The 21,219-nt window shown below is 57.0% G+C and overlaps 1 protein-coding gene across 3 annotated transcripts in view; it reads left to right on the top strand.

Annotated features, from left to right (window-relative positions):
• TMPRSS6 (transmembrane serine protease 6) overlaps positions 1 to 21,219 on the top strand; it is a 33,156-nt gene that overhangs the window by 3,231 nt on the left and 8,706 nt on the right. For 2 of the 3 annotated variants that reach the window (XM_059186877.1, XM_059186878.1), the window contains exons 2-10: positions 1,308 to 1,504; positions 6,056 to 6,189; positions 6,782 to 6,849; positions 7,376 to 7,560; positions 7,818 to 7,859; positions 11,333 to 11,537; positions 13,011 to 13,147; positions 14,515 to 14,627; positions 14,911 to 15,020. In XM_059186877.1, the coding sequence (XP_059042860.1) occupies positions 1,309 to 1,504; positions 6,056 to 6,189; positions 6,782 to 6,849; positions 7,376 to 7,560; positions 7,818 to 7,859; positions 11,333 to 11,537; positions 13,011 to 13,147; positions 14,515 to 14,627; positions 14,911 to 15,020 (1,190 nt within the window). In that variant the 5' untranslated portion in view covers position 1,308. The remainder of the gene's footprint in view (positions 1 to 1,307; positions 1,505 to 6,055; positions 6,190 to 6,781; positions 6,850 to 7,375; positions 7,561 to 7,817; positions 7,860 to 11,332; positions 11,538 to 13,010; positions 13,148 to 14,514; positions 14,628 to 14,910; positions 15,021 to 21,219) is intronic. The other variant, XM_059186879.1, reaches the window with a different exon arrangement.

The raw sequence follows: 21,219 nt of genomic DNA, 5'->3' as shown, positions 1-21,219 counted from the left end.
GCTCAAAGCAAACCCCTCCCACCTCGACACACATACACATCTGGGGATGGGTGTTAGTGCTACGGCAGCATTTCTGGATGCAGTAAGAAGAAACTTCTCGGTGGTCTAGAATCCTCACTTGGCTTGGTGGGTGGGTGGCTGGAGGCCCTCTTTTGTGCGGTGGGAAGGTCCGCCTGAGAAGCCGAGTAACACTTGGAAGTTTCCTGGGTTGAGGGAGGGGGTTCCTGAAGATACAGCTGCGGGCTCAGGGTACTGACGCGGACGTCACTCAGTTATTATTAAATTCTGATTGTTCATTAACAGCTTGCTTAACAGGAAGCAGCCCAGGGTGGTGGGAGGAGCAGAGAGTCAGACACCTGGGCTTTACCTCCACCTCCTGCTGCTTTCCTGTTGTATGACCCTGGGCCAAGTGGCTCAGCCTCCAGGGTTCAGTTTTTCCGTCTGTACTATGGGGTTGATAGTGAGGGACAGATATTAGAATCACACTGGGAAAACGAGGCTAGGAAAACCCCAGAGTGAGTTGTGATTAAAACACTCCGCGTCTCAGTTTCCTCATCTGTCCAATGGGTACAGAACCCCAACTGGTGTACAGAGGTTCAAGCAAGGTGATACACGTCAATTGTCTGTGCAGACTGGGCCCAAGGAAGAAGAACACTGGGGCCAACGATTCCAACATCCCCGGGTGACCAGAGGATGAAATGAAATGTGTTCCGTAGACACGCAATGAATCGATGTTAGTTTGTGCCTCCTTCCCTGTCCCCAGGAGACCTTCAGCAGGGGAGACAAAAGCGATGGGACTTCTGGAAGGGCAGCTCTCTGGCCCAGCAGGGCAGTGGCTCAGGGCCTTCCAGGGGAGGGTTTAAGGGGGATCAGTATTTCTGGAAGCTGTGCTTTGAAGAACCAAAAGGAAGGAAAGGCACCCAGTGCAAGGAAAGCCAGAGGCGTGAGGAGCTGGCTTATAGACATTAGTACTCCAGGAGCTCCAGCTGTGGATCTAATCTCCGGAGGGGTGGGGGACTCAGGCACGGAAACCTCCACCCGGCCTCTGACCACAGAGGGGCTGGTATGGCTACAGAAGCGGGGGTCCCAGAACCGGATAGGTTACCGCTCTGCTGCTTGTCCTCTGGAGCGAGCAGCTCTGAGGCTTGCTTTCCTGCTCTACGAGCTGCCTAGGGGCCCACTCTCAATCACTGCTTCTAGGGTTGGGACCTTCCTGTCCCAAGGGCAGGAAGTGTGCCATTGATCTTTGGCAAAGGCCCCTTTGCCACTGTTGGGCCATTTCCAACCCTGGTCTGTTTCTCCACCAGGATGCCTGTGGCCGAGGCCCCCCAGGCAGCAGGTGGACAGGGTGATGGAGGTGACGGTGAGGAGGCAGAGCCAGAGGGGATGTTCAAGGCCCCCAAGAACTCCAAGAGAAAAGTCCGGGACTACCTCCGCCTGACACCGCTGTGGCTGGCCCTTGTCCTGCTGGCTTCAGTGGGGGTCCTGCTCTGGTATTTCCTAGGTAAGCGGCGGGCCCTTCTGGGAGAGGCACCTGGTGATGACTTGGGATGGCTGTGGGGGGTATATAGCAAGACAGATCAGAATTCCAGGCTCAGCAATGCCTAGCAACACACTGCATGGTCTTGGCCAATGAGCTTCCTCTCTGAGTCCTCCTTCTGTCCCGTGAGATGGAAGAGCTATTGCACCTGTGTTCTAGGTCCTGGGGCTCAGGCCAAGTGCAAGTTCCTTGCTGGCACCAAGTGTCCCCAGCTGGGGAAGGAGTGATCTCACAACACCCAACTCTTGTGAACCAACAAGCAGAAGGAGTATAAACATTGCCTTCCCTTCCCTGAAGCCCTCCTGGGTTGCCCCTGGGCTCGGAGCCAGTTGGCTCCGTGGGAGGAGGCCCAGTGGCGCCGGTGGTGCCTGGCACCAGTTAGCACCTCTGCTCACTCGAGCCCAACCTGAGAACTTTTCTAGGGTGGGGACCACAGCTCTGTCACCTCTGGGTCTCCAGGGCCCCAGCATGAGTGGGGAAAAAGGGGAGGGAGACACAGGACTCGAGTACCCAGGGGGCTGCCCTAGCACAGAGCTGGCTTTCTTATCCCAGCTCAGGCACACCTGCAATTCAACACACAATGAGAGGGGATCAAGCAGGCAGCCTGGGGCCCCTCCCCTGTCCTGAAGTCTAGTCTCCCCTTCCTGGTATCACAGCCCTCAACCAGTCTCCTGGAGCCTCAGGAGTACCTGGCCCATATTCTGGGTCCATTTATCTATCCTTCCATTCATTCATGCATACATGCATGGATTCATTCATTCATTCATTCAATAAATACTCCTGAGCACCTGCTGTGTCCTCCTCTGAAACTGATGGAGAGCATACCGGGTTCTGTTAGCTCTTGGCAATGGAAAGGAGCAGATAAAGCACATTAGATGCTGCTGACAAAAACACTCCCCCGCACTCTGGAAGCTCATCCCTAACGTGCACTTATTCAGAAGCTCAGTACCCAGCCCCTTCTGTGCACCAGGCTCTGGGCCAGGCTCTGGAGACAGCCCCTGCCCGCACGAGAAAGCACAGCATGGGCTAGAACAGAGGAAGCGTGGGCCCGGGGAGCCATGGAGACAAGACACCTTGCCCAGGTGATCAGAGCCTTTCCAGAAATAGTTGTACTGGCTAAATCTCGTGGTGGAATTTCAGGCTCCTCGAAAGGACTGGGGACCCACTATGGAGCCTCATCAGGTCCATCCTAGGCCCAGATCCAGGGGGCGTCAGGGTAGGGTGTGTCTGGAATGAGCCCCTGGGCCGATGCCCTTGGGAAGCCCAGGCCTGCAGTGACTCAGAGGGGACCGTAAGTCTGCTCAGAGCCTCAGAGCCACGAGCGATGCGGGTGGCGGGGGAGTGGAAGCTGTGTGCATTTCACCACCGGCTGGAAGCCAGCACCCCAAATAGCACAGGGCCACCAAGGCCTCCGTAGGCGGCCAGATAATTAGTCTTCAGGGTAAACCACCGTGTCAGGCTGGAGGGCCAGGAACTCGACTGCCAATTGTCTTTCTTTGTGGAGTCTAATTTCTCCTGATTATGCTCCAGGAGTGAATCACCCCTCGGGGAGTGGGTGTACCGTGGGGCTGAGGACCCAGGGGCTGAGCGCTGCAAAGCCTCAGCTGGGGGAAGCCAACTCCGGCGCCCACAAAGGGAGTTAGGGTAAAGACCACACTTCAGGAGCTGTTTGAAGGATTCCTCCCACCTGGGCTCAGGCTGTGCTCTGGGGGCCTGGGCATTGGGCAAAGAGATGCATCTGGAAGGGGAGAGGGAAAAGGGGCCTAGTCTATGGGCACAAGAGAAACCCAGAGTGAGTTGCCAAGGACTGGTTGAGTGGCAGTGTGACTCAGAAAGGGACTGAGGAGAGGAGAGCTGGGGGTGGCAGCTGGCTCCCCCCGCTGGCCACAAGCGTAGCCCCGGGGCCCCGGGGTACATTCTGCTTGCAGTGGGAGCCTTTAATACTGCCCATCGTATTTTCCTCATACTTTCCCCCTCCTGCTCTCCTGGCTGACAGTTTACGCTTTCTTTCCAAACCTCCTGCCTCCACACACGCACACTTTGCCCCCTGCTTGGACCCAGGGAACCACTAAGAAGAGAAGCCCCTTGGAAGCTGGCAATGTGCCTTCCCAGAAGCACCCATGGGATCTGCCCTCCCGCCCTGTCCCCACAGGTGAACCATCCCTGCCCTTTCCAAAGGCAGCTGTCCTCCTACACAGTGGCGGGGTTCCAGAGGTGGCCTGTCCCCGTACGAGCACTTTCCTTATTCCCGCAGCCAAATCCCGCTGGTGCCCCCCAACCCGTTTCTCTGTTCCGCTTTGCAGCAAACACCTTGAAAGAGCTGTCTCCGATTCTGCACCTGCAGCCCCTCAAGAACGTTTTCCCATCTGGCTCCCCTGTCCCGACCCAGGGGTGCTTACCAAAGTTGCCTACGGTCCGCTTGCTAGATCCGATGGCCAGTCCCCTGTCCTCAGTGGCAACTTGACCAGGCACGTCACTCCCTCCTCCTCGGAGCCCTTTCCTCCCCCAGCTTCCAAGGGGCCGGCATTTCTCTTCCCCCAGCTCATAGCTGCAGCCTCCCTTCCGTGTCCTTCACTGATAGAAGGATTCTCCTTCTCCCTGCTCAGCCCACTTCTTTCAGGGTCTCATCCAGGGTCCCTGGCTTCAAATGTCCCTTATACCCCAGTGACTCCCAAATGTGCGTGTCCAGCCTGGGTTCCTCCCTGAGCTCCACTGTGTTGCTGGGGCTTGCCCTCCACCAGGAGGTTTAAGGGCATCTCGGACCCCCCTGGTCCAGCATGCAGCGCTCCCTGGTTTCCTCCAGACCCCCCACCCCATCCCAGTCAGTGGCCATCTCCCCCTTCTGGTTGACTCCCCCTTCTGACTCCTCTCTTTCACACCCCAGCCCCAGTTTGCCAGCAAACCTGGTCATCTCTGACTGCAGACTGTATCCTGCCTCTGGCGGCTCACTTCTCACCACCTTCCTGCGCAGCCTGGTCCAGGCTCCGGTGCCCCACGCCTGGCCAACAGATGAGTCACTGGATGACTACGGAAGCCTCCCGTGGGTCTCCTGGCTTCTGCCCTTGCTTCCTTAGAGCCTGTTCGCCATACAATTGTGGAGGGATCATTTTAGAAAGCAGATCCAAGCCCCTAACCTCTCTGCTTAAACCTCCCATGGCTCCTACCTCACCCACAGTAAAAGCGAAGTCCCCTGTGGTCGGCCCAATGCTGTGTGGCTGTCCTCTCCCCCTTCTCATTGCTTCCTGCTCTCTTCCCCTTCTCTTTTTGGTGTTTCTGAAATCCATCAGATGAGCATCTGCCCCAGGGCCTTTGCACTTGCCGGTCCCCTACTGGGACCACTCTTTCCAGAGATTAACATCCATGTGACTAACATTATCGCCTTCTTCGCTGGCCTCCCTGGGGCAGCCCACCACCCTCCCTGTCTCCCACAGCACTTACACCTCTCCTGTGTCCTATGCTATGTTTGTTGTTGATTGTCTGATTTTTCTCTCTAAACTACAAGCTCTTAAGGGCAAGGTTTTTTCTTTATTGTTTTATTCATGGTTCTAATGACATATCCCTGAGTGCTTTAGCCCAGCACCTAACATAGCAGGTTCTCAAGTCACATTTGTTGAATGGACGCATAAATTGAACGAATAGGGGTATATGCCCAGGGCTATGAGTCTAGTTTCTTCACTGTCAGCCAAAACAGGTTTTTACAAAGTGGAAACCTGATGATGTCATCCTCGATCTTAAACCCTTTGTGGTTTCCTTTGTGCATCAGGTAAAGACCCAAATCCTGTCTTGCTGAGGTCCCAGCCTCTTGCTGCCCCTCCCCTTATCTGACAGCTCCAACCAAAGAGGTTTCAGCCCAGTGTTCACCATTATCCCTCTGCCACAGGGCCTTTGCATATGTTGTTCCCTCTGCCCTTAAAGGTACTTCACTCCCTCCCCCTTTCCCAGTGGATGCTCCAATCCTCCCATCTCAGCTGGTCAGTCACCCTGGGCCAGGCCCTGTTTCTTGGTCAGGTTCCCTCAGTTGTACCTTGGGCTCCTCTTAAAATCACTCCTCAGGGATGGGCCTGTGTGCTCTGAGGCCACAGGAGTCAAGCCTGTCTCACCCACCATGGGCAGCTCTGCAGGGGGAGACGCAGCTCTCTGGGGTTACTAGTGTACCCCACACGGTAGGGGCAGTCGGGACAATCTCGGGAAAGGAAGGGTGCAGCGAGGTGCTAACCCCTTCTAGGCCATGTGGTTTTCCTGGCTTTTGCATCATCTATATCTTGGATGGATGATTGCGTCAGCTTCCGACTGGGAGCCCTCAGGACGTGATCCATGGGCCTCTTTCCTCCCTGTCACTAAAACACACTGGGTGACATGATGACAGGGACAGAGATGATGATGATGGTGGAGCCTCAGAGGTCCCAGATGCTGGAGGCTGAGCTGTGGGTCTGGGTGACAGGAGAAGACGTCGGAGAGACAGGAGTCTCCCCCGGTGGCCCCCTTGATTGACCTTGTCGGTTGCGTCCTGCGCAGGGTACAAGGCGGAGGTGACGGTCAGCCAGGTGTACTCCGGCAGCCTCCGCGTGCTCAATCGCCACTTCTCCCAGGACCTCGCCCGCCGGGAGTCCAGTGCCTTCCGCAGTGAGACCGCCAAAGCCCAGAAGATGGTAGGGAAGGGCTGTGGGGACGGGAGGGGATGCACGGGGTGGGGAGGTGTGGGGAGGCCTGATTATGCCAAGTCAATGGGTCAATCCCTTGGCCTTGGTGAGGGCACAGTTCTGAGGATGCCCCCACCATCTTCCGGAGTTCCGTGTCGGACTGTGCCTCAGTTGCCCACAGCTCCATCCTGCTCCTTTACAGCCACGATGGCTGTCCCCCTTCCAGTCATGAACAGGTGCACACACCAACCAGCTGAGCTCCCGTGGCTGGTGGCTGGGGGTAAGGGGCAGACTCTGGAGCCCAGTGGGGCTTTCTAGAGTTGAGGGGTGACATTTGACAGGAGGGAGAGAAGCTGTGGGGGGTCTGGTGTAGGCTAGAGCTGACGGAAGGGCAGTGTTGGGGGGCAGTGCCGAGGTAGAGGGGGAGGGGGAAAGATTAGGAGTGAGGTTCTCCCTGAGCGGTCACTGCCCCCCAGGTGACCAGGGGCAAGCCTCTCTACCTCGCAGGTGCCTGTCAAACGGGGCTGTCAGGAGGGGCAAAGAGCAGGAAGGGGGTTTCTGCACACGGTCACCAGGGGGCTCCCGTTTTCCCTCCTTTCAGCTCAAGGAGCTCATCGCCAGCACCCGTCTGGGAACCTACTACAACTCCAGCTCAGTCTACTCCTTCGGGTGAGTCGCCCTGGCCCCCTGACCAGCCCTCGCTAGAATCTTAGACTCAAAGAACAGGAGGGGATGCTGTAGGGTACTGATGCAATGACTTTTTTTTTTTAATGGGGAAACTGAGGCACAGGATGACAACTCGGCTGCCTGGGTGCGAACTCCTTTCACTGAGCTTGGTTTCCTCATCTGTAGAATGGGTACAACAATGTGGTAGGAATCCACGCTAGACAACGACTGTGGTGTGCTTGGGCCTGGCACGCATCTGGAAAGGCCGTGGTTGGAGTGGGAGGGGGGGGGTGCCCTAGCTGTGCCATATGAGTACCTGTTTCTGATCGGTGGTATACAGCCTACCCTCTTGTGCTTCATTACCCCTGTGACACGGGGCAGCAGACAGCATCTTGGTTGTTAGGAGGTTTCCATGAGGTAGAGGTAGGAAGCTTGAGCCAGGCTTGGTGGTCTCCCCAGCAGGAGCAGTGGGCTGGGCAGGGCCAGATTCCAGGCCCCTTCCCACCCCTCTCATTTCTGCCTGCCTCAGGGAGGGACCTCTCACCTGCTTCTTCTGGTTCATTCTTCAAATCCCCAAGCACCGCCGGCCGATGCTGAGCCCCGAGGTGGTGCGGGCACTGCTGGTGGAGGAGCTGCTGTCCACAGCCAACAGCTCGGCCCCTGCCCCCTACAGGGCCGAGTACGAGGTGGACCCGGAGGGCCTGGTGATCCTGGGTCAGTACTGGGGAGGGGGATACGGGATGGTGTGGCCAGGGTGGCGCAGGCTGGGATGCTCTCAGGGTAGGACTCCCAGCGACCCCAGAGCCAGGATGGAGGCTGGGCTGCAAGGGGGCGGGGAGGGAGGTGGCACTCAGTCGATTTCAGACAGGCTGGCTCTGATGGTCTCTTCTATTTTCAGTTTCATTTTTCATTTCATTTTCTTTATTTACTTTTGGTCTTTGTTTATTTGTTTGTTCCTTTCCTTTTAACAGAAGCCAGCGTGAAAGACATAGTTGCTCTGAATTCCACGCTGGGTATGCTCTTTTGTTTCCCCTCTCCATTTCCTTTTGAGTTGCCGTTTTGCTTGGCTTGGTCAAGTGTCAGGAGACCACGTGGCTTGTGGTGAGAGCAGGGAGCAGTGGCCTGGGGTGACCGGGGGGGGGGGCATGGTGGACTCGGTGATGAGTCCTGAGCAAGGCTGGGGCCGTGGGGGGAGGTGGCCATTGTGTACTCCTGCTTGTGTGCGTGCATGAGCACGTGTGCACATGTGCGCGTGTGCGTGCGTGCATGCGTGCGTGGCCCGTGTGGGGTGTGCCGGTTTAGGTGCACATAAATAGGACTGCTTTTTCATCACTGAACTCAGTTTGCTCACAAGCTAATTTCCACCCATGGACTTGGTCTCTTGGAGATATTTCTGTCACATTCAAGGATACTCCCTTCCTATTTTTCTTGTCCTTCTTAGCCAGGCTCTTCTGCCCTGTCCTCCTACCCCCTCCCATGCCATATTACCAGACTCACCCTGCTTTCCTCCCAGAGGTTCCATGGTCTTCCTCCTGAGCCCTGGGAAGCAGAGTACCAGAAGGGCCACCATGCTGCACAATGCCAGGGAGCACTGTCCGCATCGCAGTCTGTGTTGTGCAGTGCACCACCTGTGCTACTGTATCCTGTGGTCCTGAGCACAAGCTCTTACATTCTCAGGTTCTTCTTATACTACCGAGAGTTTCTACCCAGAGCTGAGGCCAGGCTGAGGGCATCAGCCCCGTCTCAGGGAGGGAGGCAGAATTTAAATCCTCGTTATTCCCTCTCTTATCTTCTGGTTGGTCAGATGCTTACTTCTTTGGTAGATGGAGGTGATGAGCAATTTTCAAATTGCTAAAATCATGATTCTCAAGCAAAACTGTAGTGAGCCACACATCAAAGATTTAGTTAACGTATTAACGAGGGAATGAGTAGAATGGTAAAACTGGTTCAAAGGAGAATGTGAGAAACGGATCCATCTACCTTCCTATCATCTACCATCTTACACTGCACTGCTACTCACATCGCCCTGACCCTTGGTCGGGATGGGCTTTCCGGCTGCCCTTGCCCGTGCTGGCTGTCCATGGGTCCCCAAGTTGCTGGCAGTGGCCTTGTAATTATTTTATTTGATTCAGCGCTCATCTGGAGCCCCTGCCCTCCTGGAGCACAGTGTCTAATGCGGGCGAGGATGAGAACTCTTTTTATAGGCTTTGTGAACATTTCCCCCATGCCGGCCGCAGGCGGGCTCTGGGGACACGAAATGACCGTGTCCTCACCCCTGTCCTCGGAGGAGCTCTGAGCCCATGAGAGAGACAGACAAATAAACAGTGTCTCATAACATCAAGTGCCAGCACTAGAATAGAGGTCCCAGAGGCAGCAGAAAGGGGGAGTTGCTCTGCCCTGGGGACGGTGGATGGACACCAGGGGCCGCCATCCAAGGCAGAGGAAGGGATCTGCTTCTAGAGGGAGAGAAATGTTGCTCCTGACTGGGGAGGGGGGGAGTCCTGGCTGTCCTTGTGTGGGCCAGGCAGCAGACCCAAGCGGGACAGAGGTAGAAATCTGGCAGGTAGAGAAGAGGAAGGGACACTTGGCGCAGAGGCAAGTGAGCAAAGGGCAGGCGAGGAGAACGCACTGGGCATGCGCGCGCACTTTCTTCCGGTGACCAGCGGTAACCGGGTCACCCCGAGATATTTTGCATTATCAACAGAGACCAGCACATATCTCTGCACTCAGAAAAAAGAGTAATTATTAAAATGTCAAAAACGAAGCATCAACTTGGAACAAGACTTAGAGACGACAGATGACCCAAAACAGACAAGCAGCTTTTCCCTGTCTCTTCCCTCTGCAGGAGTCACGGGTCTCCCCCTGGGGAACTCTGCTCCCCAGTTTGAGTCAGGATGACCAGGGGTCAGGACGGGGGCGTTGAGGGAGCAGCATCTGAACAAAGCCTGTTCATCTGCCTTCCGTCTTTGGTCCTCAGAGCACCTGGAGAGGGAGGCAGGATTAAAGACTAATGCAGTGTTCATTTGACAGAACCCAGCAGCTAAGCAACTGGCCCAGGGTCACTGGGCTAATGGGAGGGGGGCGCCAGGACCCAAGGTGGGGTGTGGGCGCTCCCTGCACCCTGAGCTGCCCCCCACAATCTGGGGCTTGTTCCCACATCCCCACAGCTTCACTGGCTGTGGGCAGGTTTCAAGGAGATACTTGTGGTCCAGGGGACAGATTGGTTGCTGCTGGTTTCTGGAGCCTAAATCAAACCGAAGGTGGGGGCCCGACGGCGATGCTGGGGGACGGAGTGCTTGCACAAACGGTGTAGATGGTGGGGTTGGAGTCTGAACCCAAGACAGGAGGCACTTGGGGGGTGGGGTGAGGGGGATATTGCTGCTGATGAATGAGGTGTGAAGGGAGAGTGGCCAGCCAATGAGACTGTCTCTGTCTGCGCCTCCAGGGGGCCCCAGCTGAAGGGTGACAGGTCTCAGGACTTGCTCCCCAGCCCCACCTTCTGCCTCTCCCCACACCCCCCACAGAGCAGTCACTACACACACACTGAGCACCTACTTAGCGTGAGGTCTGGGTGCTACCCCCAAGCAAGTGACGACCCCACGAGGCTGGTGTTGCGGCCATTCTCCAGAGCAGCCAACCAAGGCCCAGGGAAGGTTTGGTGAGCCCGGGGTCTGTCTGGCCCAGGTCTGTAAGCAGGAAGAATCACAGCAGTCTGCTCCGCTCGGCTCACGGAGCCCTCCCGGCAGATGCCTAATGAGCGCAACCTGTTTCATTCTGGTGTTTCCTCCTCCTCAGCTTGAGCTCACTTCCTCTACCCAGGCTGCTTCTCCACCCCCACTGGAATGCCCTCTCCCCTCTCCTTCCCTTATGGCACCTTGATGGTCTCCCAGCCTCCTTGGAGCTGCTCCCAGCAGCCAGAGGACTCTCTGACCGAAGCCCAGCCACGTCCCAGCCCTGCATAACCCTCGGTGGCTCCCCATGGCTGTGGGAGAAAGCACCTCCTCTCCTAGGCACCATCTGGCCCCTGCCTCTTTTCTCCAGCTTGTTCTCTGGCCTCAAACCCCACCCTGGCCCCCGGCCCTTTGCTCACACCGTGACCCTGTCTGCTACCCGCCAAGTCTTCCCTGCCCTGCAGCTGGGCTCAGCGTTCTCTCTTCCTGAGCTGTTACCGCTGGGCTCTGTATCTGTCCTCACCACTTTTGGCGCTCCTGGGCAGTGACTGAATCTTTGTGACACTTGCCTGGCATGGAGAGCTCAGGGAGGGCTAAGTGAATGAATGAACGGACCACTGAGTGAATGCGTGGGTGAGGAGACTGGAGACGGAAACCAGCAGGGAAACAGAGAGATGGGACCTAGCACGTGGGGGCCCATCCCCACCCAGTGGCTCTCCCTGCACCACCCCCGCCCAGGTGAGGACCAGCTGGCCCCCTGGCTCCCTCCTCCTGGTGAACAGGGGTCAGGGGGCCTGTCCCTCTCCCTCCTCTAGGCTGCTACCGCTACAGCTATGTGAACCAGGGCCAGGTCCTCCGGCTGAAAGGGCCCGACCACCTGGCCTCCAGCTGCCTGTGGCACCTGCAGGGTCCCAAGGACCTTATGCTCAAGCTTCGGCTGGAGTGGACGCTGGCCGAGTGCCGGGACCGGCTGGCCATGTACGACGTGGCTGGGCCCCTGGAGAGGAGGCTCATCACCTCGTGAGTCTTGGGAAGGGGGGTGGGAGGGTGGGGGCGCTGAGCATCACCCCCCACAGTCGGAGATAAGAGGCTGTGTGACCCCGGTCCTTGGTATCTGGTATCTGAGAGACAGCAAGGTTAGCACACAGAGGAGATAGGAGGCTGGAAATGGCTGTGTGCTGTGGGCAACCCCCTTTCCTTCCCCAAGTCTCAGTTTCCCCGTCTGAGACAGAGCGGTTGTACTAGACCACCCCTCGGGTCTGCTCTGGGAGGTGACAAGGCTCATTTGAACGCTTTAGAGCCTGGCAGCACCCTGCACTGTTGCTTCGTAGCTGTGTGTCCCAAGGCAAGTGGCTTTGCCTCTCTGAGCCTCGGCTGTCCTCGCCTGTAAAATGGGTGCATAGTGACAGCCGCCTTGTAGAGTTGTGAGGCTTGAAATCAAACCACCAGTGCCGAGATTCTCACACATAGCAAAGCCATCCCTTATTATTACCTGGTAATGTCTCTGTTAAATAGCCAGTAACTGCTGCTGGCGGTGTGGGCTGGGGGTGGGGGCACCAGGCTGCTGCCTTCTCTGGCTCAGGCTGGCCCAGCTTCCAGGCAGGAGTGGGTGTGGGACCTGCATGTTCAGGTCAAGGGCAGTCCTTGAGGGTGAGCGGGGACAAGGTCCTCCCCAACCCCCTCCCCCCACCCCGGGGCCTCTCTGAACTCCTGGCTCTGAGGCAGCAGGCACATTCATTTACACACCCCCGGCATGATGACCTCAACCTGGGGTGCGCGTGGGCTGGGTTCCTGGAGGGCTCTGGGAAGCGCACAGAAGCCAGACACCATCTGATTTCCAGGGATGATGGGGGGGGGGGACGCTGATGGGCTTCCCCTGGGGCTTCTTCAAGTACCCCTCCCCTCCACCCCAGCCTGTTGTTAGGGAGGGGACAGCTCAGCCTTGTCCCTGCTCACGATGGCGCACAGGCACCCTGTGCCATCTCGGGGCCTTGGAGGTCTAAAGGGGCGGGTCAGACAAGATCAGGGGATCGTCACCCTTGCATCCCAGAGCCGTGAGAGGTCTTCAGGGGTGATAAGGAGATAGAGCAGAAGGGACCTCGACCGACTTTAACTCAATGGCTTGTTGCCGGGGCTCCACGCCCTGGGAGGCTTCAAGACATTTTAATTACAAGGTGGGCTCTGCTGCCAAGTAAAGAAAAGGAACCCCAACATTAGGTGACCTCAGGACCCTCAACCCTGAAACCTCATCTCCCTGCAGGGTACAGGCTGGGACCTCAGGGGCACAGGGATCCAGGGGAACAGGAGTTTGACGGGGACATTCTGGGCAACCTCCTGGTCTCTCTCCCCTGAGGAGCTGGCCTGACCCTTGCAGGGCTTCCAGTCAGTCTCCTGGGGCAGAGAGGGTCGGACACCTGCGCGGGGACACACAACAGTCCACCCAACCCCCTTCCAGGCCCCACCCGTCCTGGTCACCTTCCTCTGTCCCTCCAGGGTCTACGGCTGCAGTCGCCAGGAGCCGGTGGTGGAGGTCCTGGCGTCCGGCGCTGTCATGGCGGTGGTCTGGAAGAAGGGTTTACACAGCTACTATGACCCCTTTGTGCTCTCCGTGCAGCCCGTGGCCTTCCAGGGTGAGGGGTCAGGGGTCCCCCGGGATGGGAGGGGAGCCGAGGCAGATACCCAGGGCACAGGCCGGTGCACCCTTCATCCTCTTTGCTGTCGTTGAGGTGGGATGGGAGCAGAGGGAAGGTTCTGGAAGCCCCTCTGCTCTCCTCCCTCCCAAGCCCTTGGCCCCTCTCTTCCTGTCCTCTGTCCTTACTCCACTTCTCCCTCCCTCTCCGACCCTGCCTGTCCCCTGTCCCTCCTCTCCCTCCTTCTCTCTCCCGCCCTCTTGCTGTTCACTGTCTGTTCGGTCCCCATCCTGGACCCGTGTCTCCTCTCTCAGCTCCTCCCCTGGCCCTCTTCCCTCTGTATCCGCTTGAGGCTGGAGGGTGGGTCTGTGGTCAGGAGGCCTGAGAACCTCAGATTTATCCCCAGACCATCCTCTCACACCAAAAAGGAGCCCCACAGATCTCCCTGGAGATGGCACTCGGCTCAGGGAAGGCCACTCAGTATTTCCGGGAAGGGCTCTCCAGGCTGCCCGCTGGCCTCCACTACTGGCCTCCTGTTCCGAATCTCCCTCCCTTCTTCCCTGACCCCGTTTCTCGGGAAGAACCCCATGCTTCATGCCCTGGCTGTCCTGGGGCATGGATCAGCCAAACAAATCTTGCAGGTTCCAGAACAACAGGAGACCACGAGCCGCTGCTCCCCGCCCCCAACCCGGCAGTCCCCCTCTTTCTACTTGGTTCTCCTCCCTCTCCTGGTGTTGACCCCAGAGGCCTCCTGGCAGTGACCCAGGTCCCCTGATGCCCGTGCTGGGTTCTGGCATCCCTCTGGAGGTGCCCAGGGCTGAGAAGGTGCCGGAGCTGGCTCTGGCTCCATGGGAGTCACTGACATAACTCAGGGGACAGGGGAACATGGGGACCCTGACTCTAGGGAGAGGTAGCAGGGCAGCTGGGAACCCTCCTGATTCCTCACCCTCTAGCTCTGCGACCTCAGCCAAGTCCCCCTTCTTCTCTGAGCCTCATCTTGAAAAGGGGCTTGCTTCTCCCTCCCCCACCACCATAACCGAGGCTCACACTGTTGTGAACGCATGTGGTGAAAGGGTCTGGTGCGGCACAATCTGTGTCGGTGGCTACCATTTATTGAGCACTTCCTATATGTCAGGTTGTCTGAGCATTTTATGTCTATTTAATCCGCTTACCTGCCCTGTGAGGTATGGGCTATTATTGTCCCCATGTTCTGGGTGGGGAAACTGAGGCCCCAGATCATATCCTGCAACTAACCTCTACTGTTTAACGGCAGGAGGGTGGAGGGGTTACGGCTGCCCCTCACCTGCTGGGAGGTGCAGTGAGCTGGGCCCTGGGGACCCTGTGTAACAGCTGTTCTCGGGGCCCAGCTTGTGAGGTGAACCTGACCTTGGAGGGCCGTCTGGAGCCGCAGGGCGTCCTCAGCACGCCTTACTTCCCCAGCTACTACTCGCCCAGCACCCACTGCTCCTGGCACCTCACGGTGAGCCCCGTCCTCTGCCACCCACGCGCCCTTTGCCCAAGGCACCCTGCGGAGCTCGGGAAGCCCCGGGGAGGTGCAAGCTGAGCCCTGGGTGCAAATCCCTCCAGAAGGGGGGTGGTGACAGGTGAGGCCACGGTCTGCCTCTGTGGGTCACCGTAGTGCCTGTTTATTGAGTGACTGACCACTTCAGCCCCTGCTGGGGCTCTGTGTCGGAGGACCTCCTCCCTTTGTTGTCCTGGGAAGTGAGGCCACCAGCACCGTCACACCGACTCCTCTGTCCCAGGTGCCCTCTCTGGACTATGGCTTGGCCCTCTGGTTTGACGCCTATGCTCTGCGGAGGCAGAAGTATGACCTGCCGTGCACCCAGGGACAGTGGACAATCCAGAACCGGAGGTACCTCACCCCGGGATTCCCTCCCACTCCCCACAGTTACCCACCTTGGGAGCCCCAGTCCCAGACCCCAGAGGGGCGGCCCAGGAAGAGAGCCCAGCCCCGGGTGCTCGGGCCTGTGACCCCACCCCTTGACCCATTCCCTGTCCCGGCCCCTGCCCCTGCCTCCCCTCCTGCCACCCTCTCGGCCACCTTGGATGTTGAGTCTAGTTAGAGTGAAATGTCTCATTTCCTTGGGTGCTGTCACTCCACTGTCCGGTCCCCTGGATCCTTAAACAAGACGGTGTGGGAGCCATGGGACTCGGCAGGGCTAGAGAGCCTGCCCCTGAGCCCCTCCCTGAGCCATCGGAGGCCCTGCTTCCCTTCTCCCACTCCCTGCTCGTGGCCAAAGTCAAGTGGCTTCCTCGCTGCAGGAAGCTGCGCAGCCAGGGCCAAGGCTGCTTTTGCTAATTCGACCATTTCCACAGGGAGGGGCCATAACCAGGGTCCCTCCCTATCACCCCCACCACCCAAACAGCACAGGCCTAAAGTCCCCTCTTGGGTTCTGGGACTGGTGTCCACACGCGCCAATGTGGATTTCGCCTGTTGGTTGACCCTACTCAGACAAAAGGGACTGACAACGCTCATTGGGGCGCCCGCGGGCTGTCCAGGATTCTGAATTCGTCTGGGGCTGTGATTAAAGGGAAAAGGAAGATATGTGTGTGGTCTGACTTCAGGCCTGTGCTGTTCAAGGGTGACAGGAGATGGTGTGACTACAGGCCCATGCTGTTTGGGGGGTGACAGGAGATAGTGTGACTTCGGCTCTGTGCTGTTTGGAGGGTTTGGTGACAGGAGATGGTGTGACTTCAGGTCTGTGCTGTTCGGCCAACAACGGCACCCCACATCCTAGCATGTAGGTGGCATTTCTGGGCCCCGCGACCTTTATCCTCATGGAACGCTCTGGGGACCGCATCGCTCCCTACCTGGGATCTGCCAGACTGAGGCTGGCTGGGCTCACCTCTCCGCGTCAGGAGCGCACGGAATAATGGGGCGCACATTTCACACTTGTTCAAATGATGGTGGCATGTTTTCCTGCCACCCTCTCAAGCCCTCCTTGAGGAAGCGGCAGGCAGGCCCCGGGTGTGCCTCCCCTGCCCTTCTCCCCCAACACACAAGGTTAGCCCACTTGCCAGGAGCCAGGCTCACCGGCCTGGGACATCAAAGCCGTCATTATTCGGTTTCCTAGAAAGGGAGTTGAGGTTTGGTATGATTAGGGGTGCCCAGACGGCCCCACAGGCAGAGCCCTCCCACACCCCACACCGCTGGAACCAGGAGGATGGTCCAGAGGACCTTCACTGTCTCCATGACAGGGAGGGCTCAGGTCAAGCTATGGGCCCCGCTTCTATGGACTTGCTGAGCTACCCTTAAATGTGGGCCATGGCTGGAAAGAGTCCAAAGGAAAAGGAAAAGGCTTTGAGGGTAGGATTTCAGACACCATGACAGGTCCCAGTGGGGTCACAGGGAGCTCCCTCCCAGCATCTCAAAGCACCACCGGGCTACAGAACATAAGGGCTGGACTGGCCGTCGAATCCAGTCCTCACCCATTGTACAGGACGGAAAACTGAGACCTAAGATGCCTAAAGCTGAAGGATTTGGCGTCTTTTGCTGGTCTTTTGCCTTTCGGTGGTGGGAGGGATTTCAGGGTGCGGCTAGGTGGTGGCTGGGGAGGGTAGGGGGGAGGCCTGATGGGTGCGGCTCTCCTGTACCTCTTCTCTCTCGTCCCACACCTCCCTGTGCTTCCTGGCGACTTGGAGATGTGCTCAGGGGCGTCTACAGCTAACTCTGACTACACCACCTTCCCCTTCAGAAGGGTTAGACCAGTCCTAGGCCCCAGCTTTCTACCATTTACACAGATGTCTGAAGGAAGGTGTCTCCTGGTAGGTTGTGTGTATGAGTTGCGAGCGAAATGTCATTCTGTGTGGGGCTGGTAAGAAGCAGAGAGCTGAAACCGGACACATCAGGGTTGGAATCCTGGCTCGTCCCCTTGCTGCGAGATGGGGGCTCCCCTTTCCCAGCCTCCGGCAGCTCATCTGAAAACTGGCCATGAAATAGACACTTCCCCTCCCTCCCCACACCCGCCAAGGCAGGACTGAATGAGATCATGGGCAAGGGACCTTGACTCCTGCGGGCGGTCCAGACAGAGTTAACCATTGGCTCTTGATGCTGGGCCGGCCAGAAACCGAGCTGGGGGATTTGGATCCCTCATCCTCAACAATTTAGTGAGGAAACAGGCCCCCAGGCTGCCTTCACTGGCCAGTGAGGAACCCAGGACACAGAGAGACAAAACCACTGGTACTATGCCACCCAGACTGCAAGTGGGGAAACCAGAATCGAGCGAGGCAGTCGGGTCCAGAGTGCATGGGGGTATACGCACCCGTTAGTGTGCATGAGTCCGTGTGTGTACGCCTGCACACCTAAGTGTTCACGCCCATGCGGATTTGTCCCGCGGAGCCTCTGAGCAGCCGTGCCGGCTGTTCGCTCTCTTGGCCACGGGACTCCTGACCAATCCACCGGCATCCTGGCAAGAGGACCAATGGCTTCTGTGGCTCCCGCCAGTTCTGAGAACGGCTTGGGAAGTTCCATCTCTCTCTTCTGAGATCTTTGTGAAGGATCCAGAGTCCCCAGGTGGAAACTCATGTCCCCAGGCCTGCCCCCAGGCCGCGGCCCATGTCTGAGCGTGGAAGGGAAGGCAGAGGTGTGCCTCCAAACCATAAGCACTGGACAAACCATTTCCTTTAGTTATGATCTTTTTTGATAATGATCATCCAATGTCGATGCTGGGAAATTCTTTGAATGAGCATTTGTTGGAAAATTTGCTTGTGTGGGTGGCAAAGATATGAGAGGTCTGGGGAACAGTGTCGATTTGTGGGCACAGGGTGTATACGGAGGGGGAGGTGCAGTCCTCCGACCCTGAATGGCCATGGACAAGCAGCAACGGAGGGTGGGTTGGGGGAAGAAGGTGACTTCCCCGCAGATGTCAGCGTAGTGATGCGGGAACGCTGGCCCCGGCTCCCTCTGTGGGCTGGGCGTCCTCGGGCTTGCGGTCTCGCCCCTCTGAGCCCTTTCTGCCCTTCCCCACCTCACTGCTTTCTAGCAGCTTCTCCCAGTGCCCACGGCCAAGCTCCTGGGCTTTAAGTGGCCTGGAGGTGGTGAAGGGACTTGACCTAGTAAGACTGGCCGCCGGCTGCGTGGTTTCGCAGAACCTATTCCGCCTGGGCGTCACCACGGCCCAGGCTTCCCCCTTTCGGGGAATCTGCCTCCTGCCAGCTTCCTCCCCTGTGATGTCACTTTTCTTGTGATCTGCCCGATCACTTCCCCTGCCCTCCCTCTGATGGGACAGGCAGAACCCACTGGCTCTTAGGCCCCCCGGAGCCTCCTCAGGCCAGGCCCGGCTATGGGGTGGCTCTTCTGCTCCCCTGGGCCCCGGCGTGGCCAGCACTGCCTGTAGCCCCAGAGGCTCCAGGTCAGGCTGAGTGTGTGCCCCCGAGGCTGGGTGCTGGCAGTGTGGTGGGCACAGCGTCTACCACTGTCCTAGATGAGCTCATAGCCTGACAACGTCAGCAGCTTTCGGAGAAGTCTTTTTCTCATCTCATGTCTCATTTTCTCTTTCCTTAAAACATCTTCCAAAGCAGATAATATCACCCACCCTCATTTTATAGAGGTGAAAACTGAAGCTTGCTGACGGTGACGTGTCAGGGCCACACAGCTGCCTCATGTGGCAAAGCTGGCCTCCCACTCAGCTCTGAGGCTTGGGGTCCAGGTCTCTGCTCACCCCATCCGACGCTGCCATTCTCCCTTCTTTAGTGTTCCCCTTCTCCGACCCTCCTTCCCACTTCATCTGTCCTTAGCGCAGGGAAGGCTTGCGTGTGTGCATCCATCCATCCATCCATCCACCAACCTACCACCTGCCCACCTGTCCACTCTTTCTTGAATTCCTCCCTGTGTGGAGTTGCTAACGTGCAAGAAAGTTGACAGGGTCCCTTCTTACAGTCTGGGTGAGGCAAGAAGGAAAAAAAAATCCCCAATCCACAGAGGTGAGAAGGCAAGCCGGCCACTGTGCAAAAATGCGCCTCCAGACCCTGCACTTTGTAGCTGAGGTGGGTTCCATGGCCTCTTGGACACGGCTCATGGGGGAGGAGGTGGCATTTGGTGGATGGGGAGGAATTAGCCTGAAGGTGCATACCCTTCCCCAGAAGTCTCTACGGCAGGACCTGGAAATGCCGGTGCACATAGGAGCCCAGCTGGTGCATAGTTCTGGGGGACAGGCTGTTTGGGGGAGAGCAGGAGAGGAAGGGACTGGTTATCAGGGGGTCCTGTGCTCTGTCTAATTCAGATAGCCTCTGATTACTTCCAGCCAGTGTTTCTGGGGCTTGTTTTTCAGAAGAAGCAAGAATCTAGATTATTATGTGAAATTAGCGGGCAACTGAACTTGAAAAAATATTTATGTTACCACTGTGCAGACTAAACAGACCATCTTTAAGTTGAGTGGTTCAGCCTGAGCCACTAGACTGTAGCCTTGCCCCAGGAATGCTGCCACCAGCCCCTGCTCTGGGCCTCCATGGTGAGAACCACATACTGCCTCCGGGGTGGAGGGGGGCTGTTCCCGGGGTTCCAGGCCGAGCCACAGGCTGATCCTGGACCTCGTTCTCTCAGACGCCAGTGGAGATGATGTCCTGTCAGTCCCCACTGGTACCTTAGAGCCCCTGGCCAGAGCTCAGGGTGACCATGCAGACTCTTCTAGATTGAAATGTTCCACTCCTCTCCGGCCTGGCTCTGGTTCCTTCCTTGCCTCTCCGCAACCCCTCCATGACCATGCGGGGACAGCATCCTGTGTCCCCAAACCTTCTGCATGGTCAGGGGCATACTTGATCCATTTCCCCAGTATTTCCTGCCCCTAGCTCACCTGTCCATTCCTCTGGGAAACTCTCAGGGGATGCTAATCCATGAGACCCTTTGTTTGTCCACTTTAAAAACAGACAGACCAAAAAACCCACAAAAAATCAAAAACCAAAAACCAAAAAACAGACAGACAGCCCAAGCTCTGTTCCCTTAGTTTTAAAAGGCCAAGAAGGGCCAGGCCTGCTCGGGGGTGCCCCCTTGTGGCAGCTCATCCCCATCGCGTCCCCCTGGGCTGGAGGAGTCGCGGAGAGCAGGGCTTCCCAAAACTTCCCACCTTGGGACCCCTTTACCGGCTTTAAAATTACTGAGTTCCCCAAAGGGCTTTTGTGAAGGTTATATTATCTCTTTTTACAGTATTAGATATGATAACTAAGGAAGTTTAAAAACATCAATTCACTCAAAAATCTGCTACAATTTTAACATAAACAACATTTTAGAAAAAAAAACCTAATTATAGTTCCCAAAGCCAAAAGCATTTGGTGAGAAAAATATCATTATTTGACATTTTTATGACTTTCTCTTAAACTGGATTAATAGAACTGCATTGGGCGTCATTGGGTTGCTGTCTCACACGTCACGTAGTCTCTGGAAAATTCCACCGTATCCTTTGTGAAAAGAATGAGAGTGAAAGAAAGCAAATATTACGTGAGCATTATTGTGAAAATAATTTTTACTTTGGAGCCCTGATGGTGCTTGGAGGACTGTGGGTTGGTTTGGAAGCAAGGAAATGATACGCTATAGTCAGAGAGCATGGGGAGGTCTGTGTGGGGGCATGGGAAGTGGGAGCCAAGGTGCGCCTGTCTCCCCACCCCCGGAGCAGGCTGGGTGGGTCCTCCTAGGTCCCGAGGAGGCTGGATTCTGGCTTACCTGTGCCACTCCCTTTGCAAGCCTCCTCTGGAATGTAAGATTCGAGAACAATTTCTGTCTCACAAAGTGGGGTTGTGGCAAGGACCTCCCAATCTCTGTGCAGTGAGGCCTTGCAGTGTCGCTGTCCGTGAGGGAGGGGCCAGACAAGACAACCCCAAATCTTCCTCAGTTGTTTGTTGATTAGCTCGTTGACTAATCCATTGAACTGTGAGGTGCTTGCCGTATTCTAGAAGTTTCGAGGAAGTACCTGCCCCCCCACTGCCCCACCCAGAGAGTTAGCTGTTGCACCTGTGGTGGGATGCTCCCATCATGCTTTGGGACATTCCCACCCTGACTTCCCCCTGCCTTCTCTGCTGGGGCACTTTCACTTCTCTTCTGATCTGTGGCCTGGGTGTGC

The sequence above is a fragment of the Mustela lutreola genome, chromosome 8, assembly GCF_030435805.1.
Source record: "Mustela lutreola isolate mMusLut2 chromosome 8, mMusLut2.pri, whole genome shotgun sequence".
NCBI classification, from domain to species: domain Eukaryota; kingdom Metazoa; phylum Chordata; class Mammalia; order Carnivora; family Mustelidae; genus Mustela; species Mustela lutreola.
This window is presented reverse-complemented; position numbering and strand designations above follow the sequence as displayed.